At 43.9% G+C, this 22,037-nt stretch overlaps 2 protein-coding genes across 5 annotated transcripts; both read right to left on the reverse strand.

Annotated features, from left to right (window-relative positions):
* Window positions 1-237: 237 nt before the first annotated feature.
* On the reverse strand, window positions 238-6,473 carry LOC118768778 (F-box only protein 32-like). Of its 4 annotated transcripts, XM_036515693.1 has the most exons (10): window positions 6,319-6,473; window positions 5,530-5,570; window positions 5,059-5,159; window positions 4,924-4,973; window positions 4,729-4,821; window positions 3,094-3,187; window positions 2,420-2,604; window positions 1,896-2,078; window positions 1,014-1,157; window positions 238-479 (listed from the first exon to the last, which is right to left on the reverse strand). In XM_036515693.1, the coding sequence occupies exons 1-10, from the start codon at window positions 6,412-6,414 to the stop codon at window positions 390-392; spliced, it is 1,077 nt and encodes a 358-aa protein (XP_036371586.1). In that variant the 5' UTR covers window positions 6,415-6,473; the 3' UTR covers window positions 238-389. The 4 variants fall into 4 exon arrangements, with proteins under 4 accessions (XP_036371586.1, XP_036371585.1, XP_036371584.1 ...); XM_036515692.1 differs by lacking the exon at window positions 5,530-5,570 and having other exon boundaries at window positions 5,059-5,168; window positions 6,302-6,473; XM_036515691.1 differs by lacking the exon at window positions 5,530-5,570 and having other exon boundaries at window positions 5,059-5,201; window positions 6,302-6,473.
* An 8,926-nt stretch (window positions 6,474-15,399) lies between these two features.
* klhl38a (kelch-like family member 38a) lies at window positions 15,400-18,977 on the reverse strand. Its single transcript, XM_036516039.1, has 4 exons — window positions 18,790-18,977; window positions 16,236-17,587; window positions 16,034-16,139; window positions 15,400-15,714 (listed from the first exon to the last, which is right to left on the reverse strand). Exons 2-4 carry the CDS (start codon window positions 17,583-17,585, stop codon window positions 15,425-15,427), a joined length of 1,746 nt encoding a protein of 581 aa, XP_036371932.1. The 5' UTR covers window positions 17,586-17,587; window positions 18,790-18,977; the 3' UTR covers window positions 15,400-15,424.
* Between the last annotated feature and the right edge of the window lie 3,060 nt (window positions 18,978-22,037).

The raw sequence follows: 22,037 nt of genomic DNA on the forward strand, positions 1-22,037 counted from the left end.
TAATATTTCATATTTCATCCACACTTCGCATGTTTTTCTACCTCTGAACAAACACATTCTGTTTTCTTTGCTGACTTTTGTCTGACACTACAAACAGTCTAAAACTGCGTGACCCAGCAGAGAATTTGCCGCATCTGGGAACGTGCTCTCAGCAAAGCAGATTGAATCAAAGCTGCCCATCATTATCTGTGAAATTACAGTACAATGGAAGGACAGGTTTTTTCCTGTGGCAGCCATTTTAAGTGCGAAATTAGAGTTCTCTGTGGGACGTCTCCAGTCCCGTCGCTCGCCTCCCCTCGCCCCTCTGTCCCTCCGTGAGATCGACCCTTCCTGGGATCCACCGGGCGATCGGCGCTACATTGATGCAGGACACTGTGCCTCCGTGTGCTTCAGTATTTAAAGAGGTTGAGGAAATCCTGGGGAGAGATGGACATGCAGCAGCTCTCAGAGCTAACTGCTGTGCAGGGATGGTTTGTGTCCTGCTGGGAGACAGGGTAACAGAGACAGTGAGACAGACACAGAGATGTTAACTGTTTCGGTAACTTTGAAGTTACCGAAACATCAGGACTTTAAATGCCATAAGACTGAACTGCAATTTGTATCAGTAAGATTACTCGCTGATGACGTTATTCTTTACTGCAAGATTCTCCATTGCACATGCACCTCATTGTAAAGTCTGTGCATGATGTGTATGAGGACAATACCCCCACAGTATTTTGGAATAATGAGATATTTTATAATTCCATAAATGTCACGAGCTGCTTATCAAGCTGGCTGAATAAGTGCTATTTTTCCAGCTGTTCCGGCTTATCTGTGCCGCGGCAAATCGAATCTGACATTCCGAATTCCTTCGCCTCAGCACGTTTTGATCTCAAAGTGCAGCGATTATCGAATTAGGGGTTTCTGCTCCCTGACGCGGACCACCGGAGAGATGGAGCCCCCAGCCACACCTCCCCCCCCCCCCCGGGGCGGGAGTCAGCTGACTCAGAGCGGGCGGCGCGAACGCCCCCTACCTTCCAGAAGAGGATGAGGCAGTGGGAGCAGAGGTGCAGCGTGTCGCTGTATTGCTCCTTTCCGGGGTAGCACCTGCGCAGCTCGAAGAACGTCCTCTTCCACTCCAGGTGTCCCCTGTCCGACAGCACCAGGCGCTTACGGATCTGCAGAGGTGGGAATCCGCGACACATACAGGCACATGTAGGACCAAGCATCACCTTAAATACCTCTGCAAATTTTACTGCATTCCTGACACTGACTATCACTATCAACTGCCTTTATCTAGACCAAATAGCATTTTACATTTAATCCATTTACATAGCTGGATGTGTAATGAAGTAATGCTAAGTATATTGTAGGTACAGGTATGTTGTAAATATATTTTACGTATCGATCTTTTTTAGGTATATTGTAGCGATAAGTACATTGTAGGTATGTTGTAACTATAGGTATATTATAAGTATAGGTATTTTGTAGGTGTATTGTAGGTATGAACATGTTGTAGGTAAATTATAGGTATAGGTAGGTTGTAGATAAATTATAGGTTTAGGGATATTGTAGTTATATTGTAGGTATAAGCATGTTATAGGTATGTTGTAGGTTTAGGTATTTTGTAGGTACATTGTAGGCATAGATATGTTGTAGGTATATTATAGGTATAGGTATGTTGTAGGTATTTTGGGGGATTAGGTATTTTGTAGGTATATTGTATGTATACATATGTTGTAGGTATAGGTATTTTGTAGGTATATTGTCCATGAGTAAAATATTGGTTAACATTGTGATACTGTAAAAAGCTCATTAAATCAGTTATGGTTCAATACATGTGTGAGTGGGTATGTGCTACTGTCTGTGTGTTCAGCTCTCTCTCTGACCCTGCCCTTGCCGGTCCAGGCCGGTACCTGTCTCTCTGTGAAGTGGTACTGGCACAGCTTTTTCCACAGGAGCCGGTCCTCTGTGAGCGCCCGGAGATCCGGACACGCCTCCCCCAGGCTCACCAGGTCCTGCCCGTCCGACAGCCGCTGCATGATGTTGAGCTGCAGGCCCGCCGGCAGGTCCGTCAGCTTCGTCCCCTCCGTTGCTGGCTGTGGACACAAACAACACAGTGAGACTCTTCACACAAAGTCTACAGGTCAAGCATCCAAAGCCTGGTACCAGCAATCTTTCCCCTGATGCTTGGTTTGGCATCAAACTAAAACCACTCAGAAAGTTTCCATTTAGGTATTTTTACATCCATGCCGATACTAATACCGGCAGGGGGGAAATGGCAAGCGAAGATTCTGTGCTAGGACTTCCACACCAGACAAATAGGTTACATCACGCATGGCAACTCCACTGACGTTATCAGCACTTGCTGTGCATTACAGCGCTCCGCCCCTCCAGCACTGCGCCCAATCAGAGCCCCCTCTCCCGGCGCGCCTCTCACCCGGCTGATCTGGAGACAGTGGAGCTGCTGCTGCCAGCGCCGGATGGTCTCAGTGCGCTGCACCCAGGTGTTGATGTTGCCCACCAGGACGGACTTCCCCATGTCCTGCACCAGGCTGCTGACGGACAGCTGCAGGGTCTGCAGCAGCTCCCGGACCGTCCGCATGTTCTGCTGGTCCTCCAGCACTGGGACAGAGAACAGGGACCAGGTCACTGCCACGATTCAGACCAGAGCCAGTGTGTTACCTCCTGTTACTTTGTTTCTGAACTCAGGCTGTTAACCTCTAAGAAGAATGAGTACTTTAATTGTGGTCAAAATTCTATATAATTATGATTTTGAAAAAACAAAAAAAATCAAAAATATTTAAGAATCTCATTTGATTTATTTTTATTGTTAAAGCACAAAGAGATGACACACAGATGTTTCTGCCATCACCAGGCCGGATTCAATTCCATGAGACAGTACAGACATTTCAACATAGACAGGAGATATTTATAGTCTTTGTGGTATCTCCCAGGCCTGGTTTTCCCTTGGACAATTTATGTTTGACATCTGAGCTGGCCCAACTGGGAGTGAATCCAGAACCCAGTCCAGAGGGTTCCTGTCCTCTCCCTACAGAGCTGGTCACTATTTCACCCTGGAGGATGACCAAGAATGACCGCCTGACCCCTTACCTTTCTGCACCACTTTCTCCAGAATATTCATGTAGTTCTTCTGGGCCACTCCGCTCAGTGAGGTCAGCTGGGATTTGGCGACCAGCTCCAAAATCTACAGAAGAAGATGGACATCAAATGTGAAGCTGGCAGCACCCCTCCCACGTTCATATGTAGTCATGCATCTCTGTGGACAGAGGGGCTTACTTCAAAACACAAGTCTCTCAGAGTGTGAACCCCAGTGCAAAGCTTTGGTTGGGAGACTGGAGACCTTTAAACTTTAGTAATCACAGAGAGGCGGCTCAGGCTCATGTTTACCACAGAAGAGCTGGGGTTCCTGGTGCAGTAAAAGATCCTTTAAATTTGTGCACACTGCTTAAGCACTGCGTACACATCTGTGTGAGCGCACACAGAGCAGGTGAAGCTGTTGTGTAACCAGCCACAGGGCCCTGGGAGGTGACTTTGTGCTCACACTGCACTGCGAGGCAAGCAGCCCTGGAATACCACGCTTGAGCCACTGGCCGCTCCCCCCGGCCAGCTGACATCGTGGAGGAACGCTGCCTGTCACCGGACCTGCTCCTCAAGCCCTGAGCCAAATACGCGGCCATTGCCCGCACCCCAGCGAAACAGCACCTTATGTATCTCGGTGCGATGTTGGCCAGCACGGCTTGCTTCTGTTTTCAGCTCACACTCACAGAGCAGTTTGTCACCGTTGCAGTGAGGATCCCAACAGCGCTCCTCTTTTTCCGCCGTGCTGCGTTATAAGGCAGGACTTCCACTGCATGTGTCTCCAGAAATATCTGTCATTGGAGAGCTGGTGCTGTTGTCTGATCAGTGTAACCCTGGGCACAATGCAAGCTCCATGCTCGACATTAGACAGAGAGCACCCCCCGCCTAGCAACAGGCCCCAGGACCACGAGAGAACAATGATATGAAGCCAGAGGATGATCGGTCCGCTGCTGGCCGAGGCCATGAATCACTCTGATTCATCTGGTCCCTTGTCATAAGCTGGGGTGTCATCTCACTGCATGCATGCCACCCGGGCCCCGCCTTCCAGGGAGCCTCCGGCACAAGTGCTAGCCTGTCCTCACTCTTTCAAAACGACCTTCACAATGGCCGCATGGCCTCTGAAGTCTTCTGCCGGTACCCGTCAATCCCTGCAACCAGACAAACTCTGCACGCCCACAGCTTGCGTCACCTGAGTCAGACTGACCTGCCATGGCAACAAACTCTTTTTATTATCTTTTCGATTTACATGTTATTATGATTTTTTTTACAAAAGGATGGCATCACAGTGATTCATGAAAGTGAATGTAAATTCCCTGTATGCCGAAGGATATGGCTCTGCTAAGACCCTCAGACAATGCTGCAGAGTTAACCAGCGGGTTTTGCACTTTGAGCAATGCTAAACTCCAGGGGCTATGGCCATGATACACATGTGACATTTATCTAAAGATACAAGGGCGGAAGGGAACCCATCCCTCCTGAGCAGCGTGGGAGAGGGAGACATCTAAACACCTCTGGTTTACTGTGGGGTGAAAGGCCTTCACGCCCAGTGGCATAAATTTATCCCTTTGTTTCTTTGCACTGCTCGTTGGTGATTGAATTCCTTTTGTGAGAGGTCATCTGTTCCTCTGTGGCAGGTAGGAGACTCACCTTCACTATATAGTTGAATCGTCTGATATCCATGATGGCGCTGGAGAAGTCCAGGCGATTGAATGCCTCTCCCAGCGTACAATAACCATGGCGCTATGGGAGTCAGAGGGATACAGTACAGTTTAGCCTCTGGTTTACTCCAGAACCGGTGCATTTCTCCAATTTAGACATGACGAGTTGACAGAGACATCATACCTCTCTAGTGCTACCTTTGTGGACATGTATCCACTTGTCACTGTAGAAATCTGCAATTAAAATTCAGGAAGGAATTTTTACACTCACTGTTTGCAGTTGTTTGTTGTACATTTATGCACCCATTTCAATACATACATGCGATCTTGCTGTTGTTCGTGATGTCTTTGTTGTGCTTCTTTGCAGCCATGTCATGGCCCACGACACGACACAGGTTGCCCTTGTGAAACCGATCATCTCTACAGCAGCTGGAAGAGGCCATAAGAACATTAGTTACATTACTTGCTAATTGTACGCCAAGCTATGGATACACTTCTCCCAATAGGCCACATTCCTGATGACCATAACACCAAAACCATATTAATCATTGATGTTTCTTTGCCTAAGTCCTCTTGTTGGAATAATGAAACATGTTCACAAAATAAAAACTGATGCTGTGACTCAAACAATGAGAAGCTTTGCACACGCATGATCATGGATGGCTGCCCTCTAGCATATTTTCCAGCTTTCTTTGTGCAATTAATAATATTAAACTTGGGGCCTGGGGTTAAGTATGTTCAGTCAAGGCAGTGATTAATTCACGTGGTAAGGGGCTCAGGTGGAGAAGACACTTCCTGGACCGAGGCCCTGCAGAGGGCTGATTGGGCAGTCTTGACCACAAGATACCCGCGGGGTGTTTTATTTTTCTCTCTGGAGACAAGCCGTGGAGCTTTACGTAACAGACGCCTGTTAATCCTATCATTGCTGGCGCTGTTCATTGCACAATGGTATTTTAAAGACCCATGCGGGAATGTTTCATTAGAACCCTAAATCCCAACAATAATGACTGTATCCAAAAATGTAAATTGCTCTAGAAATGCAGCGATTTGAGGGTATGTTGTACTCACAACCTCCTCAAACATAAAACACAGGAAATCTCTTCTCTCTGGAGACAATTCTTAAAGCCTGCAAATTAACATACGTATAAATCCTATCATTGTTGCCAGTGCCATATATTTTTAGATATTATTATTTGCAAAACCGCCTGCAGTGCACAATATCTTTAATACATCTAACGATCTGAAACTTGAGGGGTAACCCTAACTTGCAGGCAAGAACTGTTAAGCAGATTTATATTTGCAGTTATTCTGCTTTTATGATTTTGTTCTCATTGCATTCACGTGGACTGTGGTAAAACAGAGAGGCACAGACAAACCCGTGGCTACATTGTACGATTATGTTTCATTTTTAGCTGCACTGATTTTTTCATGTACATAAGTGCATAAAGTAAATCGTGGAAAAGTCTGCGAATGATATACTTCAGAAATAGTTAAGACCGTCAACGCGCCTTTAACTAGCTACAGTTACCGCTTCAATGAAAAAAACTGACACGTTCACTGACCTCTTCAATTCGGCAACAATGTTATTTTCGGAGTCTGAGTGTTTTTTCCAGCCTTCCTCAGTTTTCACCCAGCTTTGCCCGGGCGATCTCCAGTCCTGTCCTAGAAAAGGCATCTTCGAATATTTGGTAGAACACCGCAAAAAATATTTATATAGGCTACATATGAATAAATAAATTAGCGACTCCGTGACAAAATGCAATTTGCACGTTAACGTTTCGTTTCTTTCCCCAACGACAGTGTTGCTAAGGTTATCCAGACAAGTCAAACTCTCAGCTATATTTATAGCAACGAGTCAAGTTTGCGGAAATGTTTCTAGACCCGCCCACTTTGGAAAACCTTCTCCAACACGTGGCTTTATTTATCTTCTTTTTCTTGGACGCACAGTTTTACCAGAGGAATTCTTACCTAACTGTGTTTGGCAAATAGCCTACCTACACATCACCTTGACATTTGACCTTGACACCTTGACATGATAAACTCTAATTTAAACCAATTCAAACTTAAGTCATTCTTTCCAAAAGTCAAGTGCTTTATTACTTTATCTTTCTAACTTAAGGTAAATACATATGTTATATAACTAATGATTTTAGTTTTATTTATTCAGCCTCTGCCGGAGAACATAGGGTGCGTAGGAAAAATGATATGTATTATTGCCATAAAACTGGAGGTTGCTGTGATAGAATAACAGAAACGTTTTTCCTATTGTAAACTGGATAATCTCGCCGTTTCCTTGCCGAGGCTATGCACTCTAGTCTCTAGACCAGAGTTCCACATTTTATAGGCTATGCCTGCAGGAAGTTTGTTGAAAGACTTAATCACAGCCGCCATTGTTTATTAGGCATGAGAAGATACAGCATATTCAGCTCATGATACGTTGAAAAATCTGGAGTTCACAATATGATATTATCATGGAATCATAGCCTACCCCCAGAGAAAGTTTTTCTTTCCTGTAGCCTATTCATCTCAAACCCCTCGTTGTGGCAATATTCGTTCGGATTTCAGTACCGCGTCGGATTTATAAAACCAATCCAGGCTGAATTTAAGATTTGCAGTTTACGTAGATAAACTTAGAAAGAGACCCAATTTAACAATTTGTGGCGGCGACGCTAGGGTGACCATACGTCCTCTTTTTCCCGGACATGTCCTCTTTTTGGGACGCATTTTTAGAAAAAGGGGACGTATGGTCACCCTAATTATACGAAACTGCCGATGAGTGCAGCACCTAACATGTTACGATACTGTTGCTATAGTAACATTCCTATCTAAACTGCGCTGCTGGATTCGCTATCTACCCAGTTAAGGGACTAGGTAACAAGCTGTTTTAAGACACATATTTCATAGTAAGAGTTCAATTGCTGGTTTGCAACGAGTAGTACTTCTCGAAAGCACTAGTTAACGTTTTCATCCTCGGTAATTTATCCCTTAATGATGTGGAACAATTACAATAAATTTGTCAATGCGCAGTGATACAAAAATTTGTGCAAACAGGACATTTACCCTTGATATTTGTATGAACTGTGTCATGACTGGAACGCAAACTGACCAACAGGAGCAATGGATCGGAATTAATCGTTTTCCTAGATACTTTTTTAATAGCACTGCTGAGGAGTAATGGACAAACGAGTAAATTAAAGGTAAACTTTCACTGACATAATTGGAGAAAAACGTTATAATCTAGCCAGTTTTAATCCAGATACGTGGTAATTTTGATCATACACCATATTCCTTCTCAAACCTATTGTTAAATCACAAAATACCTACTGCCTTTTTTCTTTCTTCAACTTTTTCCTAATGGCAGCTTTTTTGCTTACATCATCGGAAAAGCAGTAGTGTACTGTGGTTGCCTTTACTGTAAGTAGATTTTAAATGATCCACTGTGTTTTTTAAATCACTCCCTGTAGTATCATTAGAACTGGTGTGGGTGAGAGGTTTTTCACTCTTAGGATCAGCTAATAGCTGAAAGTCAGAACTTTTCATTTAAGTCATATAGATGGTAAATACAGGGCTACTCATCTGAAGCAAGGCACATCACTTTACCAGAGTCACTTCTTTGCAATATACACCATCCCTGCTAACATAGTTTAGTATTCTTACAATATTTCTACAATGTTACATCAATGATATGAATAGATAAAATATAGCCTATGCAGTGAACAGAGGCTACGGGTAAAATAATCTCTATAAATGAATCAGTTAAATTGCAAATCACAGGGAAATGGAATGATATTCATCAGCTTTTGCAAGGCTTGCTGGGTGCAGTGCAGCTACATGGGCACATTAGCCTGCTGCATGCTTCCTTTCCCCTAGTCTATGTCTCACGCACAGCTGAGAGGCCTGTGGTGTGATTGGGCGGACCAGAGCTGCCGTGCATTGCCGTGTCTGTCTGTCACACAGTGCCCTTGCCGGATGCGAGGTAACCGGAGCCCCGCGGCATGTGCCTCCCGCCGGCTCGGGACCCCCCACAAAGCTTCCCCTGTGATATTAAAAGGCCAAAGAGCATGGCTGTCAGAGCGCAGTCAGAAGGGAAATAGAGGAACGGGCCACATGGCACTCCAGCACCTTCGAAGATAGCGAGACACGGCAAAACCGTGATCGAATATTTTTCACATCTTTCATGACTGGGCCGCATGTGATTCATTGAACATGTGGGAAACGGTGACGTGAGTAGCCTGGAGGCCCTTCTCTGGAAGCTGTTATGGTTTCAGTCAAACTGGAGCCTGCACTGTTGATCTGATACTGCATACAACACAACACAGCTTAATGTTCCAGCTCAGTACCAGACAGGCACAAGCTTGTTTTGTTGATGTTGGCATTCCTTTGGCCAGCTGTACAAATAATATTCAATTACCTCTTGTTCTCATGGTCAGTGTGGAATTCAAGGGCAGTAAGACGCATTCCACATTCTTAATAATATCAAATGACAGTTGATGAAAAGATGGAAATGGCCAAACATGTATGGACTATGTTTCGCACCTTTTTCACCATTAACTTGCCTTCAGAATGAAGGTCGACATGGATGCCTTTGTCAGAAGTGTCCCACATCTCTGGACTGGACTAGGTAATGCCCCTGTTAAAAATCATTAGAAAGAAAAACTATAGAATCTCTGCAGTCTGAATAGACAGCAAGGAGAAAATGTAACTTTGTGTCTCGCCCGGTACAGGAAATGCATAGATTCAATTTGATTTTCACCTATCACCTAAGTGCATAGTTACAATGACCCAATGACCTGATTGAAACTTCTTCTCGGTGTACCTTCAAACAACATCAAAAATGTTACCATCTCTCTCTGTCTTATTCTGGATATCGAGCAAACACCAGGCTTATCCCTGCTTGGTACACTCCACCCCAGGGCCTTAAGGACTTGCTTGCATTGATTGAGCCCGTTAAATGAAGTGTTTACAAGCCGTTTGGCAGAGTGTACATTTATGTACATTTTCTTATATCTGCCATTATTTTCCATGAGTCTCCTGATTGCCTTTTCCCAGGGTCAGGGAGTAATTTTTTCCCCCAATTTTCTGCTGTATGTTCAATGGTTTGTGACAATTTTGATTGTAAGAATGCACTGTAACAAATAAAAATTGATTGATTTATGTACATTTATAAAAGAATTTCTGTGCTTACATCCCAGCTCTCTGTGTGTTAAGGGAGAGACAAATGATGCTATACAGTGCAGACAGCGGTGGATTGAGGAGCGAAAACTTCAGTAATACATGCTCAATTGCTCATACATTTTTGCATTGCATTGAAGGAAGTATTCTATACAAAAGGAAAACAGAGCTATATACCCTCAAGGTAGGAGACTGTTTTGTATGAAACTCGAGGTGAAAGTTAATTCAGCATGGGTCTGAATGGATTATATATTGCTGCAGGGTCAGGCTCCAGCTTTCCTCCTGTGGCACACACAGAGTTGAGGTCTGTTTACTCCCACACGCATGACAGTACCATTTCATGCAAAAGCCCTTGCAAAAATCTTTGCCTGTGCTTCCAAACCAGCCGCAGTGACGAGCCAAGTCAGTGCCCTGTCATGTCAGTTAAACATTTTGCCAAGTGTTCGTTCTCCAAAGGGAGCGAGTGGTTGATTTTGGATGCTGCCATGGTTCCCATAGATTTTTAGATTGTTAGAGCACCACTTCCTCTCAGGAAGACTTTAATAAAGCTTATTCTATAAGACCCACTGCTTGTGAGGTGGATGTGTAGGAACTTCCTGTATCTCTAAGACAAAGCAGTGGCATTACGTAATATTAATCCTAATCATGTCACAGCCTCTCATTCCAATATAAGCAGTATTTAAAATCCTGATTACAAATGATAAGTTACATTACAGTGCATTGTTAGCTTAGTGGATGCCCTTATCCTGGGCCCCTAACATAGTTTGCAATCTTTACATGGCATCCATTTATACAGCTGGATACTTGCTTGAGTAATTTGGATTAGGTACCTTGCTGAAGGGTACAGCAGCAGTGCCCCACCTGTGAAGCTGGAACTGGAAGTGGGTCCATTTTTTAGGGAGGGCAGGTGTGTGTTTGTTTATTCTACTTTGCAGTGTGAACAAGTGACCAAAGCCCAGCGTCCCACATCCATGCCATTATCAAGGGATCAGTCCATTCCTCCACCATAAAACTCTACATTGCTCTCATTTGAATAGCATGTGATGTTTGTCCAGCCTCTCCTAAAATATCCTTTCCCTAAACTATGCTCGGAGTTTGGCACAGAGTATGGTATCCCTCAATATCATTTAGGGTGTGTGTGTGTGTGTGTCTGAAATTCTAAACACATGACAACATGAAAAGTGCAAACCAAACAAACTGCAGGAAGAGGAAAGGAAGTGTAATTGGTAAGAAGCAGGAGGACAAGGCAAATTAAAAGACACATACATCTGCAGTTACTAAAAATGCATCTTTGTTGTGTGGACGCACATCTCTCTCCCTGCTGTTGACTGTCAGTCGCCATAAGAGATGACATTTGTCTCTAAACATTTGTCTCTGTCAGAGACTCCCTGCAGTTGTATGCTGGAGTAAGAAAATGACTTGGGGCCTTGTGCCCCATAAATTCTTTGAGAGCATGACAACCAGATTTGTGTCAAATAAGAATGTGCCAAGATGCTATCAGGCCTGCTGCAGTTACAAATCAACAGACTGGTCACTTGTAATTTGGGTAACAAAGACATTCCCACAAACAACATTCGGGGCATTTTCAAAAAAAGGCTTGAGCGATTAATCGTTTTTACTTGAATGTTTGTCATTTCTTTTCAGATACACTTGGAGTGTATACTTCTCTGACTAATTCTATCATACCACCATCACAATTCTATCATATTGTCCCTGAAAGAATTATTCTCTGAATAATTCTATGATATCGCTATCACAATTCTATCACACTTTCCCTGACAGAATTATTCTCTAAATAAATGTATCATATCACCATCACAATTCTATCAAAGTCTTCTTGACAGACTGGCATTGCTGTCTGAGAAAGAACCACAAATTATTAAGTCCTGTAGCAAACTGTCTAAACAAGCACAAAAATGAGTGCCAAGCAGAGCCTGCCTATTTTTTCTTTTCAAAGATGTATTCATACATTTAAAATTATACCATGTATGGAGAGTTCACCCTCTAATGTCCTTTCATCGAAACAATCACATGCAGACTTGCAATTAGTTTGATGGCTGTGGTTAAGATCAAACACTGTTTATTGATATTTGAAAATGCCATTAGATCCACTGTACCAGACTAATGCCAGGTACAGAAAACTTGTTTACTGCTTCACATGTGCAGAATGGCCCGCTGTCCACTCGATATATTTTAGGCACATACAGTAGGATAACTTAAAAAAAAGCTTTTAGTGTGCTGTACACTAGCCTGGGTCATGTGGTAAAAGTCCCTGAAACACAAAAAATGAAGCTGCACCACAAAAATATTTTCATACTGATTTATAAACACTTAACTGTCCAGCCACGCATGTTGTCTGGGTTTCATTTAGTCAGTGAAGATCCCTAAATGTGCTTGATAGCATGACTCATTAAAAACACTGCAATGTTGGTGAAGGGGAGGGGGTGGGGGGGGGGGGGGGGGGGGGGGGATTTGGTTAGGGGCTGTTGGACTGCTGCTGAGGGAACAGAGAAAACCAGTTGTTTACTTCTTTCCTTGCCTAGTGTATCTGAACATTAAAGAGTGCAATATTATGAAAATTGCATTTAACCAGAGATGGAAAACCCCGGCTTCAGAAAATAAAAGTCCTATCATGTATTCATTCTAGCCATTCACTAAACAAGGTGATTTCACTAATTAGCTCCTCTACCTGGCTGAAGAGTTGTGCTAATTAAATTCAGCTGGTGTATTGCATGGGTGGAACAAATACGTGGCAGGACTTTTACTTTCTGATGCCGGGGTGTCCACCTCTGCATTTAACCAAAAACACATAATAACTCAGTTATGAAACAATCCATGAAATGGTCATTGCAATATCGTGTCAGTGCAGTTTACCCATTTTCACCTTAGCTTCATTTGACCAAGACACTAAATTGGAATGTAGTTTTCACAGCTTAAAGCTCTGGTTGATTAGGCTGCCCTCATTCACTATATTTTAGTTGCTTCTGGCCTGTCTGGGCAGGCTGGACTCCAGAGTGGTGGTGTAGTGCTCAGTCAGACAGAACATGCCATTAAGATGCAGATGTACTGTCTGCCTTCCTTTCTTTGTGTCTGCTGGCATTTGAGTGTTGCAAAACTCAATGGAGGAAGTCCACACACAACAGAAAACTCAACTTAATATTACTGGCTGCTTTGCCTTTGATGAAACCTCGACGGGCAATGCTGTTCCGCTACCAACATCTGATTCTTTTTACTTAATTGCATCAAATGCAATAGCTTCATTTTTGCGCACTTCAGATCATTTAAAAATCATTTTAAATATAGTGTACAGATCAAGCTACTTCTGAAAAAAAAAGATTGTAATGAAATAGACTCGAGTTGGAATTTCAGCTCAAAATTAATTTCTTTTTTAATTAAAACTGAAATGACTTCATGTGAGGCACACGAAGGCAGAGTTACAACATTTGAAGCAATTAAGCAAAAAGTAAAATCAGATGCTAATTGGCAACCCTTATTTCAGTCAGCATACTTGTTAATTGTACAAAACAATCAAAATGAAGTTCAGGATAATTATAAGAGTTCTCTGCCTTCCCAGTTCATGTTCAGTAGAATAACACTAAAAGCTAATCAGTCACAATCATCACTTAGATAAATAACCCAGGACATGAAAAGAATCAGAGCTTATGTGTTAATTTCTACCACTTTATTATTTTTCAAATGTACAAATAAGACATTTTACAAATAATTACAAAACGCACAGATTCAATATAAACATGAATAAATAAAGATGATAAGGTAAAAATTAGAAGAAATGAGAAAAGGAGTTTAATTTACAGTGGGGAGCATTCAAGTCAGTTTTTCAGAGTCATTTGTGAGGAAGGGAACTGCACTGCAGAGCATAGAACCACACAAAACTAGTTTAGCCCTGTCATGTGACAGACAGCTCCTACTTCCCACATGGACAGTCAAGACAGTTGAAAGAGTTGAAAAAGTCTGAACCTTACAGGGAGAAGAGCTACAGTGATGACAGTAGCTGGTTTTAGTGCCCACCTTTGAGTTTAGTTGTCCATATTTTTTGTCAGCTATTCACCAACGTGGATATTTTCATCCTTAAATAGTTTATCCAGAACTCCCATAAATACATATGAGCCACAACTTCCAGCAGTTACAGATGTATTTTTGTGATAGTCAGTGAGTATTATGTATGGACTCATTTGCCACGGTAGTAACTTGCAGTAAACCAGCTGTGTGCTGACAGGTCTAAAAAAGGAACATATTGATAATGGTTTTCATGGAAGACCTAGAATAATTTTGGATGCCCTAGCTTTCTTAAGTGCTCATCATTTTCAGTAGATAACAGCAGGGGTACACCGACAGACCTTGCACGAGGCTGAAAGATAAGGCCTGACAGAAAAAAAAAATCCCACAAAATGGCAGAACTACATGCGACTGAATGTTTTCCGAATTTCTGAACATCTAGTACAAACAAACATTGTGCAATCCATGCTGTGCCATTGTAACATCATTTCCCGAACACAGAAATTCTGTGGGAGACCCTAGACTTTCTCAAATGATAGATTAATTGTTTTCACTGTGGTTTCTTGTTCGGATGCATTGTTCGGTGTTCTGGAGAGCCAAAATGGCTAAATGCATGACTTCCCCTGTACTGTTGTCGTAATCACTTAGACAGTTTGTCTGAGTTGTGCTGGGATAAAGAGGAACAATTATATCTGAAAAAGCATAATAGCCTTGGCAGCGGCATATCAAACAGAATCTAACAGGCATAATTTTGTCATTTGTTTTTCAATATAAATTCTCAACAATGAAATGAATGTAGCCAATAAAACACAGTTTTATTGACACTGATAATTTTGTTGTGCTGAATGTACAGGCAGAAAAAAAAAACAAAATTTTGATTGCTGACAAAAAGGTACTTAGCAAGTGTGGTATTACAAGAATGTCAGCTTGAGCGGAATGCATTTCAACAGAGGGGGCCAGTTACTTGTCCAAATACTGTAGAAGACGAATGCCTCTACCATCCTGTCAGTGACCTTTCTATCTGACAGTGTGCAGGTTGGAGGCATTTCGAAGGACAATATTGAATAATCTTGCTGCATTTATTTTGAAAATGGTACAGCAAGGGCTTTACAGTATGCTATCTTTAATTATGCATCAGCAATGCCACAGGGGTGACTCAGCTTCTTTTTGGCAGGGAGGGGGGGGGCATCTGTCAGTAAAAATGTTTCAGACTTATGACCGAACAGCTGTATATTATATAAGTCTGAATTTACTGTACTGTAGGTCTTCGGTACACCCTGGAGGTCAATCTGATACCTCAGCTTGCCTGCTAAAATCTCTTTTGATTTAAGACTGCAGGTGCTACCGTGTAGTCAAGCACATTCCTTGATGTACCCATGAAGAGCATCCGACCAATCAGAACGGCTCCTGGGTTATGACCGTGCAACTCACAGCAGCGTGACCGCATAACACAAGCAGCAACACGCGGGCAGGCGCCCAGGGAGCGGAGAGGATGTTCAAGGAGGGTTGGGCTTGTTCGAGACGCAGATCAGAGGGAGGGACCCGTGGTCGAACAGCTTATAGGGAAGCGTCCCCTTGGAGGTCCATACGTCCGTCTTTGGGTCGTAGCATTCGAAGCAGTCCGAGTCCTCGATGGCATCATGGCCATTGAGGTAGCGGCCCCCTGTCACGTACAGCTTGTTGTCGATGACCGTGGCAGAATGGTGCATTCGTCTCTCCCTCATGTTCTCGCATTTCACAAACTTGTTTGCTTTGGTGTCGTAGGCGATCATTCTTCTTGTGTATCCTTCGGAAAAAACAAAGACGTTGCTTGTTAATTCATGATCATATTTTTGCCTTAATGTTTGAATATTTAGAGACACAAGCTTATCTGAGCAGTGCTTGTGTATCAGCTGTACCTAATTTTCCAAGGCATAGTGGTAATGGGTAAATGGATGGTGTTTGGGAGTGGGGCCTTCTGCTACTACTTTGAGAGTATTGGGCATCATTCTTTTAGATTCAGATACGGTCAGACAGAATAGCAGTGGTAATTTGCCACTGCTGTTCAGACAGAATCTGGTAGAAGAAATTGTTTGGGAAGCACTTCCTATTCACCTACAGCTCACCTCCAATGATGTAGATTTTGTCTTCAATGACAGCAGCGGGTGCGCACACATTCTTCACTGTTCTGGTCTCCAGCCTGGACCACAGATTCCGAGAGATGTGATAGACCTGGGGAGACCCAAGAGAGACGGCATCTAGGAATGGCCCAATGGCATCACCAACCCAGAACAGGCGGTAGGCTTGTTTATTCCTCTAGGTCTATACCTGTATCAACCGGACGGGATTCTGCATGGCGTCCTCACCCCCGAACACATAGATCCTTTGGTCGTTGGCAGCAACAGCCGGGTGTAGGACAGCCGTGGGCATGGGGGCCATGGGCTCCCACAGGTTAAACATGCTGTTGTACCTCTCCACTGTGTCTGAGATCTGCTTATCTGCCCCAATACCGCCGAGGGCAAAAATAAAGTGCAAGTAGGAGACACACTGGTGGGCGTAGCGGGGCTCCAGCATGGGCTCGGCTGTCCTCCACTGGTTGGTTTTGAGGGAGAGTGTGTAGACAGTGGCGCTGACCACATTGTCCCCGGCGGTCATGGTGAGCCCACCGACCACGTAGAGGATGCTGTGGATGCTGACGTAGGAGGCCTTGTAGAGCCGGAGTGGCAGCTTGGCCAGCCACTGCCAGCGCTGGGTACGCTCGTCGTAGAGCAGCGCCTCGCGCGATGTCTGCTCGTTGTTCTTGCGGCCGCCCACCACCACCAGCGTCTCGCGGCAGGTATAGCGGCGCGGTGTCACCCACAGGGGCTTCAGCTCCTGCGTGCACTTGGCGCTGACGGAGAACATGAGCCGGCGGACCGACTCAATGATCTCGGTGCAGAGCGTGGAGGACTGGATGAGCGGGTCGTTGGCGATGAACTGGAAGAGGTAGGTGGGGTGGATGTAGCGGAGGCGCACCCGCTTGAAGAGGTCGTGGATGGCGCCGCGCCGCGAGAAGGGGTCGTGGTGGATCCAGGCCAGGAGGGTCTCGAAGACCTGCTCTTCCTCGGCGCACAGCCGGTCGTCCTCCAGGTAGCACATGAGCTCGGGCAGTGAGAGCTCCCGGAAGTCCTCGGAGGCGGCCACGTCGGAGAAGCTCCGCACGGCCATCTCCCGGGCCTTCTCCCGCAGGCTGGCGCAGTGCAGGATCTCGGAGAGCCGGATCATGCTCAGGCAGTTGTCCGGGTTCAGCTGCTCCTGCAGGAAAGTGGAGCAGGCCTCGAAGAGGCGGGAGTACTGCAGCATGGAGGCGGTCTGCATCAGCGGCAGCACCAGCTCCATGGTGATGGTGATCGCCCCCGTGTAGACATAGTCCACGATACCGCTGAGGATGCCGGAGGTGATCCCCTTCAGGTCGATCCTGGTCTGGCTACTCTCCTTGAAGTTGTTACAGAACATGGCCCTGAAGTAGGGGCTGCTGGACACCAGGACGTTCCTGTGGCAGGGGATCTCCTGGCCGTCGGAGCACAGGAGCACGTCGGTCAGGATGCGGTCCTGTCTCAAGAAGTTCAGCTGCGAAAGGAGGTGGGATGAGAGCTCTTCGTCCTTGAAGTGGTAGACCTCACGCGATGCACTGGCCATTTCTGTGGAGAAATGAAACAGGGAGTTATGCGAGCTTTGAAATGTTTTACCTCATTTGTGCTGTTGATATCTTGATAACATTACACAGTCAGGGTCCTTTTTTGGGTCAAGTTCACTTGTGGTTGTGCAGCCGGACAGATATTTCTCTGATTTGTTTAGTCAAAATCAAAAGGTAGGTTCACATTACAGAGGGATCGTAGCTAAACCCTCAGACAACCTCTCCCCTAAATCGGCTTTGTCCCACACAACTGTGAGACTGTCCTTGATGTAGGGCCACTGGCACAGTGCTGTCCGTTCTGTCTCTCTTAAATCATGTTAATGCATTTGCACAGCATTTGACATTGTGTCCTCATCAAAGCTAACTTTATCATGCCAGTTATATCATATCCCAGCTGTTACACTCTCCTCTAAGAGTTTGTCCTTGACAGTCCCAGCGTTTAAAAACGGACATTTCACAGGGCTATTATCGACACTAAGCTGGCTCTGTCTAATCACCCCAGAGACAGCTACTGATTTAATTTCAGAGTGGCTCACAACAAAGCCACCTTTACTATTATGTAACTAAGTAACAGCAATTGATAATAATTATGTACCCTATGATGGTCATAATAATGTATACAATACATTGTGGAGTAGGTTATCCATTTCTCTGTAAAACAGGAGCACAGTTAGACTACCGCACCATTTAAAATGTCTAAGAATTTGAAAATGATTTTCTTAAAAAGTTTCAATTTGAAAAACATTTAAGCCAGTCACAAAATAAAAACTAAATGAGCAACAGAAGGAAGACATAGCACTGCTAGTGATGGATTTTATGAATTCATGATATCAATTGAAGTGTTTATTAGAGTTAATTCTTCAAATAACACCACTGCAGATAAACGCAGAGTATTAATCAACACATCTGTTCTAACAGTTATACATTGCCAGAGGTCACTTTAGATAACAGCTCATCTGTAGGCAAAAAGCACCAAAGTTTTAACTTTTGTCCACAGGTTTGTCCTGTGATCCACATTAAGACTTTGGCCAAATTGACTGTCAAAATTAAAGTGGCAAATAATCCAAGACAATAATTAAATATTCATATGTAGTACTGAAGCAGTAAGAACAGCCAGCTACAAACTGAAGTTCATGTTTATTTATATACCTCTACCTAACCTCTGACGCTCAGCCACGACACCATCCTAGTAGAGTGTCTCCTTACCTTGTCTCAATCTGTCGCATCCAAGGATGCTGGTCAGTCGGCTTCAACAGGGCAAAATTCTGGCAGAAACTTTTACATGTTTTTCTCTTCCCTAGTTCTGAACTGCTGCTACTGGTGATGGAGGTGGCTAGCACTTAGAGAGAGACACGCCACAATGTTTGTTGCGAGGGTCCCGGGTATGGCCATGAGGCGGCTGTGTACAATCCGGGTCTAAAAATATAACCCCCCCCCCCCCCCACCACCACCGTCCTCCCCAAATGTCCCCAGCAGCGTCACGTGTGACCTGTTCCTTTTATTTCAAGATGGGAGAGGGACTCTCTCCACGCACGATGTCTGAGTCCCCCCTCTCTGTTTACGGTGGCTTGGACTGACAGTCAGGCTCAGCTTTACTGTTATTTTCAAATATCCAGCATGGTGCTTGGGAGCTGCGCAATGCCCCTCTGACTGGCTTCTGTAACCCAGGAAGCTGGTAAATATAGCGCGCCGCTGATGGCTGGGGTGAGTGGGCGGAACAGCTGAGCCCTCAGGCTTGGTTACCTTGGTTTGCCTCGGGAGGTGTGCGGAGAGGTGCATCGTGGGCCAGTGCAGGCAGCTGTCCAACTGCTGTGCATAACTCCACTGCCTGAGAGTAGATGAGGGGTCGGGACCCCCTCATCACCCAGAGCAGTTTCTTGACTGCTGCGCTAAATCAATTGTTGTGTCCAAGTGGCAGACACATTTACAGCTGGCCCCCCTAGCAGTCAGACCTTGTGTATAACCTAATGGGGACCAACCAGGTCAGGTGCAAAGAACTGACTCAAACTGGAGGCTTATGGGATAACTTCCCAAGATCCAAGTAAGCTCCCAACCAAATAACAGGGACATTCAGTTTCAAGTAGATTTTAATTTTAAGTCATTTATTTATTTAAGTTATATATCTAAAATGAAGTTGGAGTGTTGAGTTGAATGAGTGGCACCTCATACATCTCTGCACACACTTGTAATTGCGGGCAGTGTTTTTGTGCTAGGGAAATAAAATATAGTGTTATTCCAGTTTTGTATAGTTTTTTGGTGTTGTTTGGATTTCATTTGGATGGTCTGTTCGATCTTGTGTAGTCAAAAACAGAGCCTCAGCAAATCACTGCAGAATCACTGCAGTCTAATACAACCTATGTGGTGATTCAGTAACCATACTGTTCAGGGTAGAAACCTGAAAGGCAATTAATGCTAGTTCCTACTGAATACCAGTAAAACTGCATTGCACAGTGTTTTCTTACTAAGACACCATTTCATTTTAATGCAATTTCATGCATTGCCAGAGAGATTAAACCTTAGAATCCCCAAGGTTTTGTGTATAATCATTCAGATTGTTTCCAAAAAGATGGCTCACTCTTTTCTGCTTTCCAGAATCTCTTGATGGCACTCAAAATTGTGATTTATAGTCTGTGTGTGTGTGTGTGTGCTTGTGCTCATACGCACACACTCACACACACACACACACACACACACACTATGAATTGCAATTTTTAGTGCCATACAGTTACAGAATGTAACATTTTGCAAAACGTACATTTTCTATTAATAATGAATGGATGAATTAATCATTGTAGAAACAACAAAGACATGTTATGCCATGATATACTCCATTTCCTCAAATTTCACAGATTATAAAAAATGGGGATCAAGCTATTTTATTTAAAGTAAATACACTGTGGTACAGTGAAGGATTGAGCCTTGTCCCAGTCACCTCCTTTTTGGCAGCAGCTGGAGATTATGCAGCACCATGGACATCATGGATAACCAGGGAGAGCTCCCATCCCTGCAGGTGTTGGTAACAGTCGGCAGATCAGGGGCCATCCAGACCACCATCAGGTGTTTGCTCATTAGAGGGATGAACTTGATTCCTCAGTTCTCTGGGAGATGTGCTGAGGAGAGGGGGATCGATTTTGATAGTTGCTTTTAGCTTTGAATGCTCAGATCCATTGGAGGTTGCTTGACATCCGCGCTGTTCTCTGTATGGCCACCTGGTGGTGGCAAGTATTACACAAGAAGTTGATTGTACTTGCTTCATTAGTAATGCAGGCTCTATCCTGCGGGGTGCACCCACCACACCTCTGTCTGTAACAGATTGTCATCAAATATTAAAACATTCTCATAAATGTTTTTTATACTTCACAACAAACAAGACCTGTGGTAATGATGAGGTGAATATTGGAAATAGCTGACTCCCCCATGTCTCTGATGCAAAATTCCTCTGAATTATAAATGCAAAAAAAATTCAGGTTATCAGCTGCATAAGGTGCAATTCCTATTTTGATTTTATATTCTAAAATTATCCGTACATAATTTGCAGCAGATTTATATTGGCTATCACGGATGTTTCACATTTCAGGAGTAAATTTGAACAAAAACTGAGCAGATACTTTTCAATGGCTATGATCCATAAATCAGGGCGAACCAAAAAGTCATCATCAGTTGGTGCCATAGCTTTCACCTGCATTGGAAAATGATGTGTCCTACGAGACGCTCTGGTCCTATAGTTTCGCCAGTGATTATTATTAAGGTTGTTTCCTACCATTTCATTACAGTGTGTTCACTGACATGCTCACAAATCAGTAAAATGAAAAGTGCTCACGAAAAACTTAGTCAGAAATGTGTGAACTATTAACAACAACAAAAAATACAATCAATGAGCAAACACGGAGTATAGCTGGGTTTCCATTGTAGAATTGTTCTCAACGCTACCTTATCATTAATTCTGTTTACATATCCAGTCAAACCAGCATTTAGGCACATGGTTGCCACCTCCAGTGAGGGAGGCCAATCTGATGCGAGCCTGAGCTGGTTTATGGGATGCCACACCGAAGGTCCCTTCAGTTACCATCAGTTTCTCCTTCTCTGAAGGCTTAGAGACATGTGATTCACCGCAACTCACTAACACAGATCTGTGTTAATTCCACTTCCTATGAAGATTTGGAGGGTAACTTAAAACGTAACAACTTGTACCTTATCTTTATTACAGCATGTTTCCATATTTAAAAACTCTTCATTTGTTTTAGCATGTGAGAGTACAAACTAATTTGAAATGCTTGTGTGGTTTCATCACCTACTCTGACCTCTGCCAAAACCTTCCAAAACCCCAGAATGTATTGCCCTACTTCTCCTTCTCTCCACACATTGTTGGAAATCAATTTTGCATGTTGTTACTTATTATTCAAAACCATTCTTAGTAACTAAGTCTAAGCTTTGATGTAGTCTACTCTTAGCAC

Source organism: Megalops cyprinoides, chromosome 21 (assembly GCF_013368585.1).
Source record: "Megalops cyprinoides isolate fMegCyp1 chromosome 21, fMegCyp1.pri, whole genome shotgun sequence".
Classification (NCBI taxonomy): Eukaryota; Metazoa; Chordata; class Actinopteri; order Elopiformes; family Megalopidae; genus Megalops; species Megalops cyprinoides.